Raw genomic sequence first — 22,847 nt, 5'->3', positions numbered from 1 at the left:
TCCGTGTAAATTATAATAATTACTTCGCAAGTATGTATGCGTGTGTATGTGTGTATGTAAGTGTAAGAATTAGTGAAAGAGAATCAAGTATTAAAAAGAAAAATGTAAAGCATAATAATAATAACAATCAGAAGAAAAACAAAATTGTTTTTCATATATAATTACTTACCACAACATCATATGATTCAATACGCGCCATTATACCCTTTAGCCTTTCGTTTTCTTGACGCATTGTCAAGTGTACATTCACGCCAAATACAAAACTTTCCACACAGTGAATCTATGATCATTTATATTCATTATAGAGAACATTATATAGAAATATGTGTATGTGCATGTATGTATAGGAGAGTGAAAAAAGTGGCGAGAGACAGACAAAAAGGAAAAGGGAACAACAAGATTATGATGTGTATGAAATGGAGGAACAAGAATGAAGAAAAACAAACCGGGTCTTTGTATGTGAATATGTGAAAATGTGAAAAACGAATGAATATATATATAGTATAATAGGTGGTCGTAATGTAGTGAATGTTTGAAGACGTGTGCCGTTGGCTTAATGTAATATGCTGTGTATATTGAATATGAGTGATTATTGAATTACACACTATGGCGATGTGGGCAATGAATGATTTGAGACGATTAGAGCGGCTAGCTCATTGTTGTATGCTGTTAGAAAATGCAAACAATATGCATTATTTGGTAATACATACCATTAAGTCCAAGGATTCAGCATCATTTTCGTCAACCACATTTTTTCTCATTGCTCCCAGCAGCAAACCGTATTTAGTCAGTCTTTGTGTAGGTCTTACCAGAATATCTGCCAATCGCAAGCTGTAAGAAAGGCTTAGTGTTGGCATTATATCCAGCATACAAACGATTTCGTTTGTACATGAAGCTTGTGATCCGAACGATTTTGTTGAAAGAGAACTATATGCGAGGCGAATGAATGAGCAGACGAGAGCGCGCGCGAGAGTGGGAAAGCAATACGTCAAGACGGAAATGTACAATTGAAAAGAGCGTCAATTTACTCCATAACTTACAATAAGCCTCATTTTCGAAATGGCTTGAGTAAATCACACAAAATGTTTTGCTTCAGCGCGGATATTATAGCAAACAATTAAATGCACACACACTGACATTCATATGAATGGGAATAACGGACACTTACACAAACAAACACCATTGTTATGCAATATAAATTCATGTCTCTTTCTTCTTTTTAATTACTCGCAATCATGCTCATTCTTCAATGAAATTATTGTAGTCGCTTTGAACATCATCGTCAGATATCAAGATACGTTCAAACCTACCGATTGCAGAGCTTTTGCGCTTCACACCATGCCAAATATGATGTGAATAGTGTATTGCTTCCATTTAAATCCCTGCAATAATATTGACATGTACTCTGTTCAGCGCAGTAAATTTTATAGGGCGAAAAAATCTTTGGAAAGTTTTCGAATGCCGGCCGAAAGAAGTCGATGCACATTTTGGCTCCCGTTTTAATGCTATTCTGTACCTATACCATTTTAAATACAGTCAATTGAATTGAAATATTTTTTAGTTCTATAATATCTACACCGTTGTTTAGTATTTCTTTCATTTAAAACTTACCATTGGATACAAATACAGTGTCCAAAATTTAATATTAACTTCGTAAATTTCTCGAATATTTAAAAATAGTTTGCTTTGATCGATGTCCGTTAAAATTTTATGCGATTGAATTGCCTCCAAACAGGATAAAAAAAGCTACGTGAGACAGAATAAAGAGAAAGAGAAAAAATTAGGCAAGGGAGAGTGGGCGAGTGAGTATTAGAGAAAGAGAGAGAGAGAAAGAGAAAGTGCAAACATATAAACGGGCATCATGTTGAGTTATGAAATGGTTTTGTGTTAGAAAATCCAATTGTCTGCTGTGTGATTTTGGTTTGATTGTGCGTTTGATTTTTGCATTCTTTTTACTCTGTTACGTTTTGGTGTGTGTGCTCTTTTTCTGCTGTAGTCACTCTCTTTCTCGTGTTCTTTTTTTGTTTGTTGCATTTTCCACAAATATGTGGCTTTTACGTTACATTCTATTTTACCTCTGTAACGGTTTGTAGCGCATGTATGTAATCGACTTCGGTGGAAACTAATTCCCAGATGGCGGACTGAATTTTGATTTCATGCTCCTTCATATTGGATTCATTCACAAATTCCTTCCACGAACCATGTATGTTGTTCATATAATGAAGTGATGATGCTAAATCCGTGTGTTCAAACGATGAAAATGTTTTCGACTGTGGCACACCATTCTTTGCATAACTGTTTAATATTTCGCATAATTGACCTTGTTGTGGATTCTTTTGGCCAAATAATGTTGACCAGCGTGGCTTTGATGGTTTCGTTGTGATCAAATTGGATTTTACCGAATCGAAAATATGCGATGATTCAGTTGCCTCTTCAGCTGATACGGACGAATAAAGTCGCATCGGTCGCGGGCCATCGCTTTGCTGCAATAAATTTTACACAAAAATGTAAGAGAACGAGATTGTGAGTTACAAGCTATTTATTTCATATCTGTTTGAAATATGATTCTTTTTTTATTCTTCTGGTCTTTTTTAATGATGTAAATGAGACAAACGGTATGTTGTCTCGTTGAGAGAAAAAAGAATCAATTTAAGGAAAAAATCAAGTACAAAAATTTGCATACCAATGATGGGACCTTCTGCAGAGATGGATGATATAACTTGACCCCGTCTTGTTCTATATCGGCAAAAGTATACATCAGGAAACAAGATTAAATCTTTAAACCAGTCTTACTAATTGAGTTGGATACATATTTCATCATTTTTTTTTGTTTTGCCTGAAGAAAGTGAGCATGCTAATGAAGCATAATTTATAATAGGCCCAAATAACTACCAACCCTATCTATTCTACCTATTCTACCTATTTACAAGAATGCGTTCTTTCCACACAAAAAATACATACAAAAAAACCGATGAAAATCGTATTTTAATGCACTCTCATAAAACGAAATAATACAAACAATATTGAATTATAAACTTTGACGTACCTGTTATAATGAGGTACTTGCCAGCCAATTGGCCAGTGTCTGTTTTATCATTCACGTGGTTGAGTTGAGTTAATGGAATTTCTGATGACGAACAAATATAGAAGTAAATGTATACTATTTTTATCTTCATGATAAACAAATATTGGTTCTCCCATTGTGAGCTTGAGAGCTTCATTATTTCTTGAATAAAGGTATTTTTTGTTTGTTTCACCACTTTCATTTTTTTTCCCGAATTTTTCTTTTTATTAATTAAACATTTGAATTTACAATAGTTGTGAAAGGTTAAACTTACTGAGATCACTTGTTCCGGGAAGTTCATGGATTGCCAATTGTGAAATGCTTAAATTTCGTCGAAGCAGTGATTCACTTAATACATGCCTTCGGTAACAAGAATAAAATGGAAAAAAATCGAGTTTTAGTGGATAATGGAAGAAAATGGAAAGAGAGAAAAGGGAAAAGAAGAAAAAAACAACGATAAAATATATGGTTCTGTTGAAAATACGATGAACTCTTGTTAGAAGTTAACATGGATATTAGTAAAATACCCAAGTGTAGCTCCTTTTACAGCCGGCAATATTTCCTCCTTCTCACTGACCGCATTCACATCAAAGTAAATACGAAAAAAGTTCGAATGGTTCACCTGCAAATAGATCAATCATTATGGTTGATAAGCGTTTCCAATAAATTTCCATAAACTATTACGAATCTAATAATGTGCTATTTTGGCATCTCATCCGCACACTAACCACCCTACACTTTCATTCTTAGTCCAAAATTTATTGATTGATTCAACCAATGATACACGCAAGTAATTAAATCGAAAGATAACGACCTATTTGGAGCGATTTTCACTGCTTTTCCACTTTGATTTAGAGTGTACGTTGATTTCAAAAGGAAAAAACTTATGGCCAATTACGTCATTTAATTGTATACGACTAATACGATTAGTAACCTCGTAAAAACTAATTTCAATTCAACGCCATCATTTTCGTTCTTGACGATGCCAGCCGCTGACGTTGCCACCATTGGCAATGCATTGTATCCAATTGTCTTAGTCAGCGCTTGGTTCGCTGAACAAAACAATTTCTCCAATCATTTATTGAAAATGCAAAAAAAAAACACTGTTCTACACACAATATGCATTGCCCTATTTTTCAAGGCAACATTAAGCTCAAAATTGTGAATTTCATTGTAATGCGTACATTTGTATCACTGTTACGTTAATCGTTACAAATGATAGATTTTGCGTTGCCGGAACATGCATATACACAGCATATATTGCTTAATAGAAACAATCTATGTTTGTAAGCACAAATGTTTCCATTCGACATTCATATTGAAAATACAGTCATTTCATATCCATACTAATAGCATTATGTCCTTTAATAATTTAACGAATTCTATACATTGTTGACAAATATGTATGCGCAAATATCTAACAGTAAACTGTTGCCCAATGCTTCAAATTCTCGCTCATATTTTTTATTCGATAGAAGTTTTTCAAGTTAATTTAGTGAACAAAATTGATGACGTCATTCAATTGGGTATTGTTAAATATTACTGAGCGAATAGCGTTAAATTTGCAAATACTACGAATACAAAACAATGCGTCCAATCACCAAATTGGCTCACACAGTGAGCTCTGTGTTTGCGCTCGTTCGTTCATACAAATAAGATAAGGTATATTCAAATGATTTTCATATTTCATTGATAATAACCAATGATATTTAAGGTAACTTTAATTATCAAAAAATGATATTTATACTCAATAAAACGTTGTCAATCAAGTGTGTGTATTTCTTCAATAAGTTTTCAATTTTACTTTTCCGCACACATCTACTAGGGGAATGTATTGCAATGGGTCAAAATTTACGACACCTCGACATGTTTTCTAGACGTTTCCGAGGTCATAGAACCCGAATCAGGCCGTTTTGAGCATGGTTGTTGTGGGTCTGTTCCACGTGGCACCTTGTCCGCTGAACGCAAAATCACGCATGGACCACCATACGGAAAAGTTCGTCTTATACTGCCGCAAGAATTTTTATTTTATTTAGCTTTCATTTTTCTAGAAGTTTGAAAATCAACAATGTTGCGATTCATTTTGAAATTGAATATGAATTAGATGTCGAACGTCTCCTATGTTTTGTTAAAAAAACTACCATTTAACTCAAACACCGTGGATAAATGTTAATCAAGCTATTGTGTACATAAAAGTGTTTACATTGTTGCGTCAAACGTTAATGCGAAAGAAAAACTTTATACAATAAAGGGACAATTGGTGGATTGGCGTGAATGTTTCAATTTGTAGCCTTTACATCGATGAAACTTACCCAAGCATAATTGGTTTTAACAGTTCGCTGATTTGACAATGTGCTTAACTAATTTTTACACATATTCACAAAACTATATATATAGAGTTAGAGAGCAGAGTGAAAACGTGAACAAAGGAAGCGAACGGGAGAGAGAGAGAGCAAGATTAACAGAACAAATGCGTCTGTAGAGGATGTATAGAACAATGCAATTATTTTTCTTTTTTTTCATTCTTTCTGCCGCTTGACTTTCAAAACGACATTCGAACGGATTGATGATATAACTTTGTCATTTAGCAGCGTCATCAAGCGCAAATTGATAGCCGCGTGCCATTCATTTACTAAATGAATCAATGGTTTGCCAACATTCGTGAACGCAAACGGAATCAGTCAAGGTAATTAGTGGGGAAAATCGCGGGTGATAAACGTAAAAGATGAACAAAAATAAAGGAGAAAGAGAGACAAAATGAAAAAAAATGAGCAAGTGAATAGATAGAAAGCAACAGCGACACCCTGTGAATTCAATGACATGATTGAATGAAGGCGGTTTTTTTCTCTATATATTTTTCATACTCTTTGTGAATATTTAACCAAGAATACACACCATACACATAAATTATGTGTGCCAGTCTATATGGATCAGTTTGTATACGTAAATGGAACGATGGCTAATTCTAATATGTATATCATCGTAGACAGTGGCATTTTTGCTCATACATATTGAAAATGAATCATTATTTCAAATATATGGTCCAAATATTTGTTTGAAATTCATGGCACACGCGCACACAAACAATTTCATACTTATCATCATGCCTCTAAACCACGTCCAAACCCAATGAGTTTAAAAAATTTGAAAGGGGCTTACACCCCCTGTGCCCATGTATGGATTTGCTAGAGTTTTTGGTTGGCTGATGGACACCCCCCTTAGATTTTTTCTGTGCCCATGTATGGTTATCGTGCCAAACTCGAAGTGAAAAAAGCACGTAACTAAAGGGCAAATTATGTAAACGTAACATGAATGAGAGAAAAAAAATAGCAAAAAATATATATGCATATTTTTGAGCTTCCCTAATTAATTTTGAGATATAAATATGATGTTTGTAAATACTTAAATCCTTTGAGCGAACAAGTGATTCGATGTGACATTGAGTCGAATAAAAGTTAGTTAAATATCTTACATTTATTTGAATAAGCAGCATAAATTCGTAAACAAATACATCGCATATACAATGTATCGTATATACTTGAAAGTTTAAACACAAGTGATTTTATCGACACATATTGTCTCTTCTTCCGCAAAGCATTCATTGAACATCGTTATTGGCATTTCAAGACTTATTATACATATCTCTTGCCACATTCTTTTTGTGAAAAAAAGAGCTCTTATCTCTCGTAAAACAATTAAAAGTGATTCAATATAATTTATACACGTGGGAAGAAAGGAACGGCGTTTGTATGAGTGCATGGGAAAAATGAAAATTTATAAGCACTTTTTTATGAAAAGCTGTTTTCACGATATTATCTTCCATTTAGTTCCCGAAATAGCTTCAAGTTGCAAGTTATAATGTTTGAAATAATGTCAGCTTGTGTTTGTGTGTGTGTGTAAATGGGAAAAACGCTGAATGCGAAAATAAAAAATAAGGTTACACATTTCAATGCTTATATTAATAATAAGCATTCTTTTGATTTTTCAAGTGTTTCATTCTGAAGGCAATCATGAGTCGGAATTTCCTGTTTTTTTTTTTGCTCATTTCGAAAAACGTGTATTGTGTAAAAAAAAGTTAAAATTTATTATAACCTATGATATAGAAATAAATCAGCAAAAATTTCAATTTATTTCTTTCGACATTTGATTGTGATTCTAAATCATTGCCTCAATAATCGGATTTAAATTCATTTGGTTCTTAAATTATGCTGCCACATTTGTCACCGAATACAGAGAATTACGCCAATAAAAGCATGTGCAGTCAAATATGTGAATCGTATTGAAATTAAAACGCAGAGATTCTGGCAATAATGAAAAAAAAAATCAATTTATTCAACTTTAGAAGTGCCATGGTGTATCGACCGTAGAATGAATGAATTTCTATTTCTTTAATTAAAACTTCGCCAATTATTTGTTTACAATATTGTAATTTTTTCAAATTTGCTTAATTTAATTTGTTTATTCTTGTAGAAATTAAAACGACCATTTTACACACTGAATACGAAAAAATGATGTTAAAATGTCATTTGGTTTTTTCACCGCAACAATTGTGTGTTATAATGTAAATTAAATTTTATGAGGATTGAAAAAATTGTATGATACAAACATTGTGTTGCCATTATTGATACTTACTTCAGTTTGCTGTGATGGAAAAACGCTGTTTTGCATTAAATTATGTGGTTCTAGTGAATCTAAATGCGTCAGACTTTTGGATTTTAGCTATAAATGTAGAGAAGAATAAATAAAAATAAAGTCAATCAAAAGCTTTAATAAAACCTATTTAGTTTGATTAAATGAGGAAAGTCCGTGATATAGTATGTCTAACATATGCATAGAAAGTCTTTGCACTAAATTCAGGCTTTAGCCATGTAAACAAAAAACATACAATATTAAATTCGTTTTTATTGGTATAAACCTTTATTCATTGGCTATCGAATAGCACATTCACTTTACACTGAACGGGCCATTGTCTTCGATTTTTCTCAGTATGCGGCGAACCTTCAAAATGATGCTTCGGCAGACCGATTTGTCGATATTTGTTATAGGAAAGACAAAAATCCCAATTGCAATTTTGGGTCGTAGAAAGGATACTGCAAATGACTATATGGTATTTTTTTATCGTACATTTTTCGACTCGCAGCAAACATTGAGAGTATGTCTACATCGCTCTTTAAATTGGTGCCAATTTATCGTATTTTCACTAATACAAAGCAAATCATACTCATCAATTTTGTCTCAAAAGTATTAAATTTATTTGTATTTGAAGAAACATCCGTGTACAAAAACAATAACAATTACATATCAATAATAGTTTAATAGACATTTTTCGAATAAGTTGACGAGAGCTTCTTTTTCTCTGAAAATCCGATTATAAAGTTGTGTACAACAAAAGTTCAATGATGTACCAATTGAATTGCAGTCAATTCGCTTGAATCAGGTAGCAATATTGTTGGTGTGCTTTTGGTTTTATATTCTTCGATTCAATCTACAATAGACATATTGTTATAGATATAAATTATAATACAGTAAGACTCCAACCGAAAGACTAACTATTTCAACGTTCTGAATTTTTCAAATTCCTTTGGAAGAACAAAATCCTTATTCGTTTTCGTTCCCGTTCGATATGTTCGTTCGATTCAAAACTTCATACTTCATTTAATATAAAATCAATCAACGACGACTTAGATTCACCGCTTTTGAGATCTATCTAATATGCCTCTTTTTCAAAGAGACTATTCGTTGAATAAACTTTAGCAATCAATACAAACAAATTCATGGGCTAGCGCCACCTGTGATTTCGAAAAATTGGTAAATCTAATGAAGTAGTTGGTAAAATTTATTCAACAAATAGTCCCTCATGAAAAACATGCCTCATAGATCTCAAAAATGATAAATTTAATTGGTTGTTGATTGATTAAATCTACCTAAATTAATTTACATATACCGCATTTGAATGAAATGTTCAAACTATAAGTCGTTTTGAGACTGTTCTTGAATCACATTTGTTTTTATTTGTTTTTGACAATTATCAACGGCAAATGAAAAGAAGGGAATTGTGAAGTGCCCACCATACCAAGAAAATACATAAATGGGCCGATTCACTTTATGTGCACTTCACAGTGTTCATCATCGTTCGTTTGAAATTGTTGGAGTGTGGTTTTTGAATCAATTCCGTCAATAAACATATATAACTTGAAATTGCTTTGGCATAATGGGAAGCATATCGTTGTGTATGGTTGAATTCGCATGAAGAAAACGATGTAGTGTTTTCATTTCTCAGACAATGGTTTTATTTCGCAATAATAGAAGAACGTTTTCACAATCGGATGGATTGTATTATTGCTTCTTGAAAATGTCGATTTTATTAGAAAGTTGAATTCCAGGAGCTATGACACACAGAATTATATATATATTTCAAATGTCAGCCAAACAAACTGAATTTTTTGATTCGCAGTGAATCAGATGAACCGTATCCTTAGATTAAATACTAGATTTTCTCAGACAATATATTTGGATTTTGTCATCTTGATATTTCAGCTCATCTGGATAACGTTAGGTATAAAAATACTTCCATACTATAACAATCACTTCTATTGTTTTCACTCCGTATCATCGCCTAAGGTTATCCAGATGAGCTGAAATATCCACATGACAAAATTTAAATATATTGTCTGGATTTTCTTAATGTTAGTAAATCTAGGAATGAATATGAAATTGCTGAAATCAAATATGTAAATGACAATACAAATATGAAATCGATTCATCAAGAAAACTATTAATAAAGCTCATGTTTTCAGAGCTAGCCACATAGAGGTGTTAAGAAGTGCTGGCACTTTTCTTGTAAGTGTCGCTCTTTCTTGTATACAGGTGCGGCACTTGAAAAGTGGCACTAGTGTCCGCACTACAGCGGCACCAATAACATTTCTGCATTTTTTTTACATCAACAAGTTAACTAATTTTTCCAGTTCACTTCACACCAATTTTAAGTGATTTCTAATATAGTCAGTGAACTTGTGATGTAACCATAACTGTATGGTTTGCACACATGCTCGCCACATTGAACGTAATAGAAGGTAAAGATCAGTTCTTGTGACATTCCAAAGACAAAAGCATAATGCATCAAATGCAATTCTTCAGAGTTTACATTTCGTTTATTTAATACTGTTTGTCTCTGCAAAATATATTGAAACCAATTCTTATTCTGATGTTTAAAGATTAATAAAAACATTACGATTTCAATTTTTTATGCAAAGACATCATTCTCTCCATTAAAATAATTTCCTCTTTCGTTTAAACATACATATATTGGAAAAGAATTTTTCGGGGTTATCCATCTTTTTAAATAAACATCGGTGTTATCTCAGCGATGAAAATAATCACGATTATTTTAAATCTAAATTAAAACAATGGGAAAATCTACTCTTAAAAGTGGTTGACATTTGTCGTTGTTTCTCGCTATAATAGAAATAGAATACTAAAGGAAAACTCGATTCGATTTCAGCCAAAACATTAATTATTTCATAAGCTCTTTTCCAATATATTTACGTTCTATGTTATAATTCCCAGCTCGAAAACAGCATCGCAAACTGCTATTGACATCAGCGCATCGTATGGATGTCTTCTATTATAAATTGCTACAACAATTTGAGGTACAATATAATTCGCTAAAGCTGTAAAGATACAGGCACTCAATCTTTCAATTATGGATTTAGTTCAGCGTATGAAAATAAAACAATTCTTATTTTATTCTTCGCTTTGAATGTTGAACTGAGTTCAGAGTTAAATAAATTTCTGTTCACTTTAAATGAATTGTTTGCATTGTATTCGAGCATAATTTTTCGATGTGCGTTTATTTCAAATGTGATCGTGTGGTTTGTGTGTTATAAACTTAAATGGATGAAGATGCACAAACATATGTTAAATCATTCAAAAAATCGGAAGCAATCACTGAGATTCGTTGCATTGCCTATGTTTTGATTTGCGTGATACTTTTACCATGGTGATATAGACATGAATGGATGAGAATAAAAACGGAATACCAACGTTTTTCTTGTGTGGGGTAATTTCTGAAGCACAAAAAAAGAAATATTTTGTAAGAAAAAAATCGCAAAAACAGAGTATTCAATGAACGTTTGGCTCGGAAAATGTCAATCAAGCGTCTGACAATTAACGAATCCAAAATATATCTAAATGATAAAAAATCAAGGGTAATCGACAAATCTTCAAAAATATTGGGCGGTAATTTTCAAGTCGCACTCCAGGGTCCCTCTGGACCCTCGTCAGAATCTATTCACCAAAAACGTGAATTCGAAAGTTCCTACATTTATTCTCGTTCGTTCATATAGAATGTTTGTAAACATGAACCATTTTGTACACAGAAAATGTATGATAATCAAATAATCCTAAGCCATTCCGCACAGTATTTTCAATACTATATACATTTTAAGTGAATTGGTTACACCAACAACATCAACAGTGAGAAAAACGATATGGTTCGAAATTACACTTTACAGACTGTATGTTATAGCATCAAATTACAAAAAAAAAAACATTTGTTGTCGATCGAATTTTGGTAAATGTTTATTTAAGGCTTTGATGTATGTGGTTTTGAACGATTGCTATTGTTAACGCAATTTTATTTCGCATAATGAAATCTATTTGGAAAATTAAATGCTAAACGAATACACGACGGGATTAAAGTGCGTAAAATCAATATATGCAAATGATAGTGTTCCAATACATCAAAAGTAAGAAAGCGTGACTGATTTTAGAGGCCGAAAAATATATATGGTGGGGCGTAAGATTATGCGTATTTTACAAATAAAGGTGTCAAACGGACAAACATGAAATGAAAATTTTCATGTTTTTTGTATCCGTACTTCTGTTTAGTTTCGATTTTGAAAGTGGAACGGACGTACGAACGGACAAAATTCGTCCATTTGACACCTTTATGAACGAATGATCTGTGTTCAGCATACCTGAAGTAATTTGTTTGTTGGTGGTGAAACAACGAGACAGATTTTCATTGGTGATTGTGTAGACTCATCACTGTGCTTCATTTCGCTGATTGAAAATGGATTTTTGTTGCGTACAAAAAGGGATGATGATGGTGATGTTGGTATTGGTGATTCAATTTTTGATTGATGTATTTTGTTCGTTGTATAATCGATGATATTTACGTCATTTTTATTATTATCAGGGCCACTTGTGCCATTCCTATAATCTTGTATTTGGAAGTGAGAGGAATGGGGGGTAGAAATAAGGGAAGTAGGTTATCAAATCTTCAGAATCATTTTCGATAAAAGATAACTCAAAATACTTTCATTTAGTTAAATGGAATATCGCTTATAATATAATGCGACGCGGCGCTACCGCACATGCAAACCGAAAATAAAAACACGAACAAAAAAATAAATGTAATATACGTAGCAGCTGCCAATGACTGATATTCATTGACGAAAATAAACCAGATACAGTTAAATCAAAGCTCATATCAATTGCATTAGATGCGGCAAATCAAACTCACCATTTATTGATTCGATTGGTTCTTTGTTCATTTCCGTTATACATGATCTCTCATCCAAAAACGGATTATTGGTGTATTGTGGTGTAGCGAATGACGATTGCTGCTAAATCATATACACATAAATAAATATTAGCGGAAAGCTTTCGATATATTTATTTCGATGCTATGAAAGCTAAAGTTGCTTCTCAAGGATGCTATAAACATTTATATGAATAATATGGATTCATTTATTGAGAAAGAACGCCTTCGGCGTCTCTGCTTAAAAAAAAACTCTGTGAATAGTGTTTACTCTTTTAAAATGATTTTCGAATAGCTCATGTAAAAATAAAAATGTTTTTTTTTCATGCTGTCCCGCATTTCAATTTTCTATTATTTATATGTATGTGGTTGTCTGTATGTCCGGTTAACTGTTTATATAACACGTTCAGGACACCAATTCAAATGAACTCATCGTAGAACTAAGTAAAGAACACGATAAAATTTCCATTGATGAACATATCCAGAAATATGTTGCCTTTTTTCTAATTTCGCAGTGCCGACATGCCGTTTTTCCAATCTATTTATGGCAAATAGGAACAAAACTAAATAAAATATTTTATTCGCGTAATTTAATGCCATATATTTATCACGAATGCTTTCAATCTGATTGGATTTGTTAGCCGGAACAAGGCATGACAGCATTTATTGTGCAAACAAAATGATAATTTAATTTCTTCTACTGAATTCTGTTCAATCAACAACAGACAACGTATGGAAATATTTCCGACCAGCCACCACCTAAAATAGATGACTGATTCTGCTATTCAAATTTGAGTTAAAAAGAGAGTAGGTCACTTGAATTGTGACATTCATCTCTATACTACCTCTAAAGTCAACGAGAAATAAAACTTTTCGTTCTACCTTCACACTTCCGTTCTTTTATAAAGAAATCAGCTGAGCTCAGCCAAATGACATATACTCTAAACGGAAGTTGGGGAGTGAAAAGAAAACAAAATTAAATAAGTCAAAAACCAATACTTTTTCTTTATTTCTCTCGATTTTCTATCTATAAACAACACATTGTGCTGTGAAACTTTCCAACATTTCGAATATATGAACCGGATGGAATGAATACTTCATAATGCCAAACAATGTCCGATTCATAAGGCCAGCTTATTGACATGCATGCAGAAAAACTTTTTGCATGAATTTTCCAACAAAAATCAGTGTATCCCATTTGTGAAAATCTTTGTTTTCCAAACTATAAAGTGTTGTTCAACTAACCAAGCGTAAAATTAGTTACTTTCAAATTCAATTCAATTCATCGTTGCACCTGCACCTTAACTTAAAACATTTTGGGTGGTACGCTATTGCTGAGTTAGAAGCAAGCTAATTTCGATTATAGAAAATGTGTCAAGCTGTCAAGTGGATAGCAATAATATCAATGAAGTAACTGACAAAGTAAGTAAATACATATTGAAAATCACATTTTAAACACAACGTTCACTGTCACAAAATATCATTAGAAAAAATCGAAGAAAATTCTATCAGCATGTGTGTGTGTAGAAATCTTATGGTGTTCGAAGGACCATTAGAAGAGTTATACGACAAAAATGAAAAGAGTACGCGATAGATACGTGTGATACGGTGACAGTTGAAGACTTCAAATTGAAGTGCTGTGCAATGGCTTATTATACGATCTATGAGTGATGGAAGAGACTTCATAAGGTTAAATTTTCACGATATTACTAATTGAATTACAGAATATTCTCAACGGAGTTCGGTTTTCAGGCTGGTTTTGAAATATTGTAAGCACAAACAAAATAATTAAATTTTGTCTCTTATTCCGGTTTATAAACCATGACAGTAATTTAGTCAAGTTCTGAATTTTCCTCGTCTTTCGGTGTCTTCTTTTTTTTAAAGCCAACTTTGTTAAAACACAGACCGAGCGAGAGAAAAATAGAGTGAATAATATGTTATGAACGTGAATGTGTTGATTTTCAAAGTAACAGTAGTTACAAACATACAGACAAACAAAACGATTCAATTTTTTGTTGCGAGTAGAATTAAAAAAAAAAACATTTTTTCGTTTAAAAAGTTAAAAGCAGTTTTCTCGAAATCTACAGGTTAGCCAAAAGCGATTTTGATATCAAAATTGGTTTGCCATCAAAAAATTTTTATGCTTCACAGATTTTCTGTTTTGAACATTGTTGTATTCAAACATACTCTTTCATTACATGTTTATTTAGGGAAAAGAAAAACAAAAACAAACGAATTGTAGACAAAAATAAGGTAAACTACAAATAAGTGTGTGTTTATATTTTTCTTTTCATTCTTTGTTTGTTCATTTTTCCTGCAACATTTTTGGATTGTTTCAACTATTTACTTATACAAAATATGATAACCAAAAATTATTATGTGAGAAAAAAAAAATAACATGGACTAGTGGATAACATAGCATAAAAATGTTATAATTAAAATACGTGCAATGCAAACGGAATCACAGTGAAAATAAAAGTTTACCGTGTGGCTTTTAATTGGTTGCTGCGTCGGTGGTAATTGAACCGTTGTTGATTCCGTTTCGATAGTTCGAAACGGATTTTTTGCATTGAGCCGTTTCCATACATTATTGGTATTGGTTGACATCACAGCGTACAAACTGAATGACTTTTATTCGAGTTCATTATTCTATGTGAAATACGAATTGTCCTTGTCGTATAAAAATAAGAACAAAAAAAAATGAAAACCAAATACCATCATCAATATGAAGAAGGATGAGAAGGAAATAAATAGAACGGTGTATAACGTTGGTTAATTTCGTACCGAAATTATGCCCAAACTGTCACACTGCTAGCGCCACGACGGAATTCAATGTAATCTACACTAAGTTGCCGCCAAATAGTGAAAAGACTTTTGCTCAGTCGTAACCAACAGACTAGAACTCCATAGTTGTCCGTAGTGGCGCTAGCAGTGCTACAGTTTTGCATTTTATACAGTCTCTTATGGAGCATAATTTCTGTGTGGTTAATTTCATTCGGTTATTTTCTTTGGCTGCTTACTAATTATTTTCAATTAAAATGATTACGATTTGGTTGGAAATATAGATTATATCTTGTGTCATCGTCTAAATTACTAGAATGAATTAACTTGCACATCGCTTTTCCGATTCATGATTTCATTTTCTACAGTGATTTCTCTTGTTGCACCAAATATCGATGATGTCCATAAATAGGTTTGTTCGATAAAATGTAATTGTACAAAATGAGGGGTGTTTGATGATGTAAAATCAATAATTTTGAAAATTACGAGCATCGTTATGCTGGTTTTGATACTTTTGCTAAATATGATGGCATTAGTCTTGATAAAAAGGCAAAATCTATGTGCCCATTTAATGTTAAAACATTAATTAAGCTGAGTCATTACACCACCGCCACATATAATTTACGCGTTTGCTTGGCATTTCCACCTCCCGCCAAACATAATTATATTTATATTAAGTGAAGTTAACATGACTGCAGTTTGTTATTGTGGCTAGGACAAATTAGTTTCATAAACAAACATTTCTTTCATTTCTGTTGTTCGTTTTCTTCTTCTCGGTTAGTTTGTGGCTTTCTCTCTTTCTCTATGGCTTTCTCCTTTGAGACAAAAAGGCTCAATGTATTTTATTAGATATGAACGAAATACGATGAATATAGCTAGCACAAACAAAGTTACCTGTTCGGTTTGAAGAGCAAAAGCTATAATACGCAAAACAAAAAAAAAACTAAAGAATAAAACAGCTGAGTTGGTTTGATTCATTGACATGGTAAAGGTAAGGTATCCAGGAAGACCAAACACTCAGCCGAATGCCATGAATGATAGCACTGCAATGCAGTGTGTGCCTGACAAAAGTTTGTTTTTGATGTGCACCATGCATGACACATGTAACTTGCAAAATTACTATGAAACATTCAGCCTACTATTGCCATTCCTTCCTTCCGTTTAGTCCTTCTCTCCCGCTTTCCATTTGAAAATTTTCCATAGTTTTTTGCACGAGATACATTTTCGCTTTTCGCGGCTTGAACAAACGGAAATGGCTTTTATGTATCCAAACACAGACAACTACTGTATTGGATTTTAATTCATGAATAAATATTTGATCAGCAGTCGAATAAAAAAGAGTGGGCTCGAGCACGAATATCAAATAAACTAATGGACGAAAAGTTCATGTTTTTCTCTTCCTCTCTCTTTTGTTTTCTCTTCGCTTTGCATGTACAAGATCGGTGTGTGTGTGTGTTTTTGTTATGAAAATTGGACTTTTGGTTTGACTACGACAATGATCAAATAAATCTAGGAGCTTATTCTAAATGTAACATCGACATCGAACGCCTTGTCTGCTATGGTATTGGTGTTTCACTTAAATATAAAACATAGGTACCATGTTTCACCTACATGGAAAATAGGATTCATGGTTTCGATGGCACATATCTACGTTAAATACGTTTTTGTATGAATTTTGCTTTCGGTTAAAACATCTGTTACTCAGATTTGTTTGCAAAAGTACAGAGAGTAGAATATTTTCAACGGAAGACCAAACCAAAATGACAAATGAATAAATGCTGTCAGCATTGTCGTCTATTGACGAATCATCAAACTTATTTCAATCATCAAAATTGTTTTCAAATTGACTGCCGCATAAAACAATGGAATTCAACAATAACATTTGGGGCATTCGCAAAACTACTGCTATTTATTGTTTTTCAACGAAAATCGTTACTTTTTTTCTCGAGAACTAACCATTTATTGATAAACTAATGTCGTCTTCAACAAAAATTTACAAGTACAAACACACAATTGTGGCGCCAACTAAATACATAGCTATATATTGCGCTATGATTTTTTTCTCTATGAAAACACAATATTGGCGAATAATGGTAGCCGATGGCGATTTGTTGAAAAAAGGTGACGTTAAAGAAGCCATTTTGCATCACACCATCTGCTCTCTCACGTGTGTCTATAACAATGCATTTAAACTACAAACTCTGCTTTATTGCATGTAGCGTAAATATTTATGGATTATAAATGGTATTGGGCAAGCAAAGTGTATAATAAGCAATGAATTGCGTAAAACAATTGAGTGTATAGTAAGTCATTGAATTTTATGCATCATACGATTTACGTCAATACAATTTATAACAGATTGTTAAATCTGACAAATTGATTATTATTCAAATTGAATGCAAATAACAAAATGACGGGAAAAAAAGCGTTGCAACAACAATTACTACACGCAAATTTGATTGATTTGGGTGAACTGAAGTGAATTTTGAGTTGCGATTACCCACTCATTCCTCCATCCCGTTTGTTATTATTATTCACTGAAAATCTAATACATACAAACATGAACATTAATGTCGCATTGAGTATTCTCACGTGCGACAGTAAATCACTTGAGAATGCTTTTTGTATGTATGCTTGAGTCCGTTTGCATGGCTCCCATTTGTCGTTAAATCATACAATTTTTTATTCATACGCGAGAAAAAAACAACAACAACAACAACAACAACAACAAGTAGTTCATTTTTACGGGTATTTTTCTCTCGTCGCGTTCTCTCAAATAAATTAAATTCACGGCGATCAAATTAAGTGAAGGCGCATGAAAAAAGCAACCACGCTTTCACCATAACATTTCCACATTCAATAAAAATAGAGAGATAGACATAAATATGAATCGTGTGAAGTATGTAATTATAATAAACGTCAAGTGACTTTTTAATTATTATCACATTTTGGCATTTGGATGGAGAAGAGCATGAACGACATTTAGCAGATATATGCCATCATAAACGGGTAGACTGTTCCAGTGTTCGTGCCATTGTCTAGCTTAACAAATATCACCCTCATATACATACATAAGCGCGCATTCGCACATTTGCACGCACGCACAAAGTAAGTGAATCACCCCCCGCTACCTTTCTATTCTACATACCGTTCTATATGATGGATAATGATAATTGTGTGAATAAAGACGAAACGAGTATATCGTGACATATATCTAAAACAAATCACGACTGTCTGCACTTTATATCTGGAAGCGCCTGAGGAACAAAGAGCAACCGTACTCTCGCCGACATCGACGATGAAGCTTATGATGTCGACAACGACGGTAAACAGAAAGTTACAATGAAGACGACATGAAAACATGGATACAGATAAAACATTCAACATACAAAAGAGAAAGGGGTGGTTGAAAAAATAATATATCTATCGAATATAGTAAAATATTATTATTGTAGATACGATATTCTTTGGTATGCATATACGCGCTTCAAAAACGCACTTCTCCTATTCAAACACAATCACACAATATGTGCAGTGTGTGTATGCCTTTTATTCTGTCACGATTCTGTTTGGACATTTTTGAACAAATAAAAGAGATATGATAAAAAGAAAATCCAGCCATTCTTCTCATTCCTTCGTTTCCGAAAAGAAAAATATTAACTTAATAAAGAGAAACATATTCAATTTTGTTTATATACATAGCTACATAGCAAATTTATTCATCATTGTCGTGCAACTCGTTTCGCATTTTATTTCAATTCATTCATTTCAGTTTCGTGCTTATTTCAAATGCCAATCTCAACGTGAAAATGTGTATGCTAGATGTGACTCGGATTTTTATTGCTTAGCCCCATATTTTATATTAATTTTGTGTCAATTTGTGCCTGCATCTAATCCATTTTATTGCTGCAATCGACGGCAGGCTGTGATACGAAGATTTAAGCTGAAGAGAGAGGAGGAGAGAGTGAGTGAAAGAGCAAACGATAATAAAAATCACATTGTTTCTTTTTTAGTTAAATCAGACCCATAATCTAAATCGGTGAATTTTTCTTTTATTTTCATTATTTACGGGTCTTTATAATGCCAATTTTGAATTAGCAATCTGAATCAATGGAATATTACCAATCTCATATTAGTTCGATTTCTTCATACATGTTTCAATCGGTATCGAATTTTCAATATGTAATAAATAAATTAAGTTTGATGAATAACATTCTGACATTATTATTTTTTCCGTTGTCTTCTAATAAATTGCCATTTCAATGATTCATAAATTTATGTTGCAATCGTTATACTATAACATCTTCTCACCGATTATCAAAACAATTTGTAGAATGAGAACAAACAGTTTTGTTCTAATTTTTTAAATAAATGGTTCATGCTTTTATTGTTCCTATCTCAGTTTCCCATGATATTTTATGTGCCGTGGAAACTAGTGCATACGGTTTTAATTGCGCGACCATTGGCAAAGGAGATGACGACAAAGAAGAGAGAGAGAGAGAGAGAGAGAAAGAGAGAGCACAAACATCATTATCAAGGGAATATTGTAATGAAATTTTCATCATTTTGGTCCAAAATGCAATGTGCCGGTGAACATTTTCAGTATAATTCTTGAAAATGGTAGTCGGTTAGTTTTTTTTTGTTTCAAAATGTGCATACACGTAGTTTGTACAGTTCCCAACATTTCTAGATGAACAATTGACGTTTAAAATAAATGCTGAAAAATGAGAGAAATTCTGCCAACTGCACATACAATCGTATTGAATATATTGGAACATAAGCAATGTTGCCAACCAGTTGTCAATCGTACATCTAGAAATCTTGGGGACTGTACATGTTTGATCATTTTGTTCTAAAGAATTCTCAACACTAGTTAATTTTTATGAATCACACACACACACACACAAACACACACTCACTATGTATAGAACAAAGTTAGTTTAAGTTTTATAACATGTCGGGGGCTTTTGTGCCGCCGATTACCAAATCAACAGAGTTGATAAGTTTATTTAATGTTCCGATAAAGATCTTCAAACTCAATAAAAAAAAAAATACACACACGGCGCAACCACATCATGCACAAATCCATATCAATAAATATTCTATTTGCACAGACACTTTTCTATTATGTTACTGCTAACTTATTTGATCCATATCATTCACTCATTAATAGATCTATTACAAAACACTCTGCGATTCCATGGTCTGATCCAAATTGCAGATTCATGTCATTTTTTATGGGAGAAAATACATAATTTCTTTGGTGATTCCCAGGATCTTCAAACTGAATCTTTAACCTGTACATCAAACAAAGGAAAAAAAAATTCAAACCCAAGTCATTTGCTCGCACAAAAAATGTACTTATTTCAGTTGGAACAGTTTCCGAGATTCTCTGAAGTGTAGGTTTCGAAGTCGATCGTTTCGATTTCGAGCACGAAAAAAAAACTGGTTTAACGTAACAAAACATTTGTAATCCATTTTACACTAATATGAAATATTTAATGAAAATTATAGAAATTGTGGAGTTTTTTTCTATTAATTAATTTCTACTGTACAGATAGATTAAATATGATAAATGGTGTGAGTTAAAAATCCTATAGAATACAAAAACAAAATTAGTTATGCTTCGCCATCGAATGTAATTCGCGCGCTCGATTGAACTTGCTTATGCGTTGACAAATTACATGAAATGAGCAAATAATTACAAAGTTATTTATTTATCAAACGTTCATTGACACTATTCGGTTGTACATAATATTGATTGTTCCATATTGCATTTATTTATTTAATGACATTTTAATGTTTTGCGTGTGGTTGTTTTTCTCGCAAAATTTTATGCGTGATTGGGAGAGAGAAATAGAGTTGTAACAATGGCACTTTTCTTTTCAGGGATTTTCGAATTGCAGTCGAGTTGATAAACGGATAACACAAGTATTAAATTTGTGAACGATTTCAGCGTTAATTTAACTCTGAAAGAGAAATGATCAAATTCTTCTTTCTGACAACATAACAGCATAAATATTGGAATCGTTGAAACAATAAGATCAACAAACATCGAATACCAAATTCACAACTTTTTTCAATCACTTTTTCTGCGTTATTTATTACTTTTTTGTTGTGCATCTTTTTTCTCGTTTTAAAATCAAATGGACTAATAAAATTAATCGAACGTTCATACCACGTAACACTGTAAATATCAACGTACTTTTTATGAGCGAAAACTTAGAAATCGCGCGTAATATTACGTTCTCTGTGGCAAATGTTATTTTTCGTAGCGCACGCTATATTCTTACAACCATTTAGCACGACTCACAAGAATGAACTGAACGTAACGTAGATATATATATATTTTGCAACTAAATAAATGGCGCAAAACGCGGACACCGATATCACCAAAATCCAACAAAAATTTCGATTTAATGGTGTGTGCTGACGGCACACTCTTTGTGTATGCATGTGTTTTCATTTCTCTGATAATCGAAAACAAATGGAAAATGTGCAATGACGGCTTACGGTTGAACAATGCTGTGCTTCTGATGGTGGTACGTTACTTAACCAGAGACTAAAAGCTTTCAAGCAGTTGTGCAATTTTCGTGAATATAAAATGTGTAGGTATACGAATGTATATGAAATTAAGAAGTTTGGAATTTCGAGACACAAAATGAACTGAATTTTATAATCAAAAAAGAGAACAGATCTCGGAAAAACGAAATTTCACATTGGAATTTTTTTAAAGGCAAAATTTATAAGATAGAGGAGGCTCGAAAAAAAAAACTATTTCTAAATAAGCGATTTAACTAAGTCAAGCGTTTTGATGAAATGCAACATTTTCTATCCGATCGTAAAGCTTGTGTGTCAACTCAGTTTTAGCCACTGACTTGACAATATATACGCTTGTGGTGGTAAGCCTATAGACTGCTATAGCAGTCAAGGTACGATCCAAAAGGATGTAACAATGTTACAATGCCGCCAAAAGCTACGCTCAGAAGATACGAAAAATGTCAAGTAACGTACAAATTCAGTGTTTGGTAACATCGTGAAAACTAACACCAATATATTTTGCGCGTGTTGTGTTTCCATTGTTTTTTTCTTCTTTTTTTCCTCGTTTCTCGTTCATTTTATCCTTGTGTTTTCTTCATTCGTATCTTTACATTCATTCAGTGTACGGCAAAACTGATTCCCCACTTTATCAATAACGCGGCTTCAAGTTTCAGCATTGTACAAACCAACGAATGTTCAACGAAGTGATTCAGTGTGTGAAATGCTTCAGGGGTGAATGAAAAAGGGAGCGAATAAGAAAACTTAAAGAAAGAGAAATAGCGCGAGCTATAAAAGCACATGTGTTTGCAACCTTTTTCAAACGATTCGTGCAGCCATTTGCGTCTATCTTTATCATTGTTATGTTGTGTGTTGAAAGCATTTAAATCTTAAAAATAATAATAATAATATATTATAGAT

At 32.8% G+C, this 22,847-nt stretch overlaps 1 protein-coding gene across 5 annotated transcripts in view; it reads right to left on the bottom strand.

Annotated features, from left to right (window-relative positions):
- The window catches only part of LOC116337511 (pleckstrin homology domain-containing family G member 5-like), a 42,544-nt gene that overhangs the window by 7,226 nt on the left and 12,471 nt on the right, over window positions 1-22,847 (bottom strand). Inside the window, exons 1-14 of one of the 5 annotated variants that reach the window (XM_031762131.1) lie at window positions 21,595-21,700; window positions 15,093-15,278; window positions 12,591-12,693; window positions 12,043-12,287; window positions 7,697-7,783; window positions 3,592-3,686; window positions 3,339-3,424; window positions 3,047-3,127; window positions 2,684-2,736; window positions 2,076-2,483; window positions 1,612-1,746; window positions 1,311-1,516; window positions 711-831; window positions 170-280 (exon numbers count right to left, since the gene is read on the bottom strand). In XM_031762131.1, the coding sequence (XP_031617991.1) occupies window positions 170-280; window positions 711-831; window positions 1,311-1,516; window positions 1,612-1,746; window positions 2,076-2,483; window positions 2,684-2,736; window positions 3,047-3,127; window positions 3,339-3,424; window positions 3,592-3,686; window positions 7,697-7,783; window positions 12,043-12,287; window positions 12,591-12,693; window positions 15,093-15,215 (1,854 nt within the window). In that variant the 5' untranslated portion in view covers window positions 15,216-15,278; window positions 21,595-21,700. Of the gene's footprint in view, window positions 1-169; window positions 281-710; window positions 832-1,310; window positions 1,517-1,611; window positions 1,747-2,075; window positions 2,484-2,683; window positions 2,737-3,046; window positions 3,128-3,338; window positions 3,425-3,591; window positions 3,687-7,696; window positions 7,784-12,042; window positions 12,288-12,590; window positions 12,694-15,092; window positions 15,279-21,497; window positions 21,522-21,567; window positions 21,701-22,847 lie in introns of those variants that run through there. The other 4 variants (XM_031762135.1, XM_031762132.1, XM_031762133.1 and 1 more) reach the window with 4 other exon arrangements.

This window comes from Contarinia nasturtii, unplaced genomic scaffold (assembly GCF_009176525.2).
Source record: "Contarinia nasturtii isolate CC-2019 unplaced genomic scaffold, AAFC_CNas_1.1 Cnas_scaffold_285, whole genome shotgun sequence".
NCBI classification, from domain to species: Eukaryota; Metazoa; Arthropoda; class Insecta; order Diptera; family Cecidomyiidae; genus Contarinia; species Contarinia nasturtii.
Note: the sequence above shows the minus strand (reverse complement) of the source record. Positions and strands in the feature narration are given on the sequence as shown.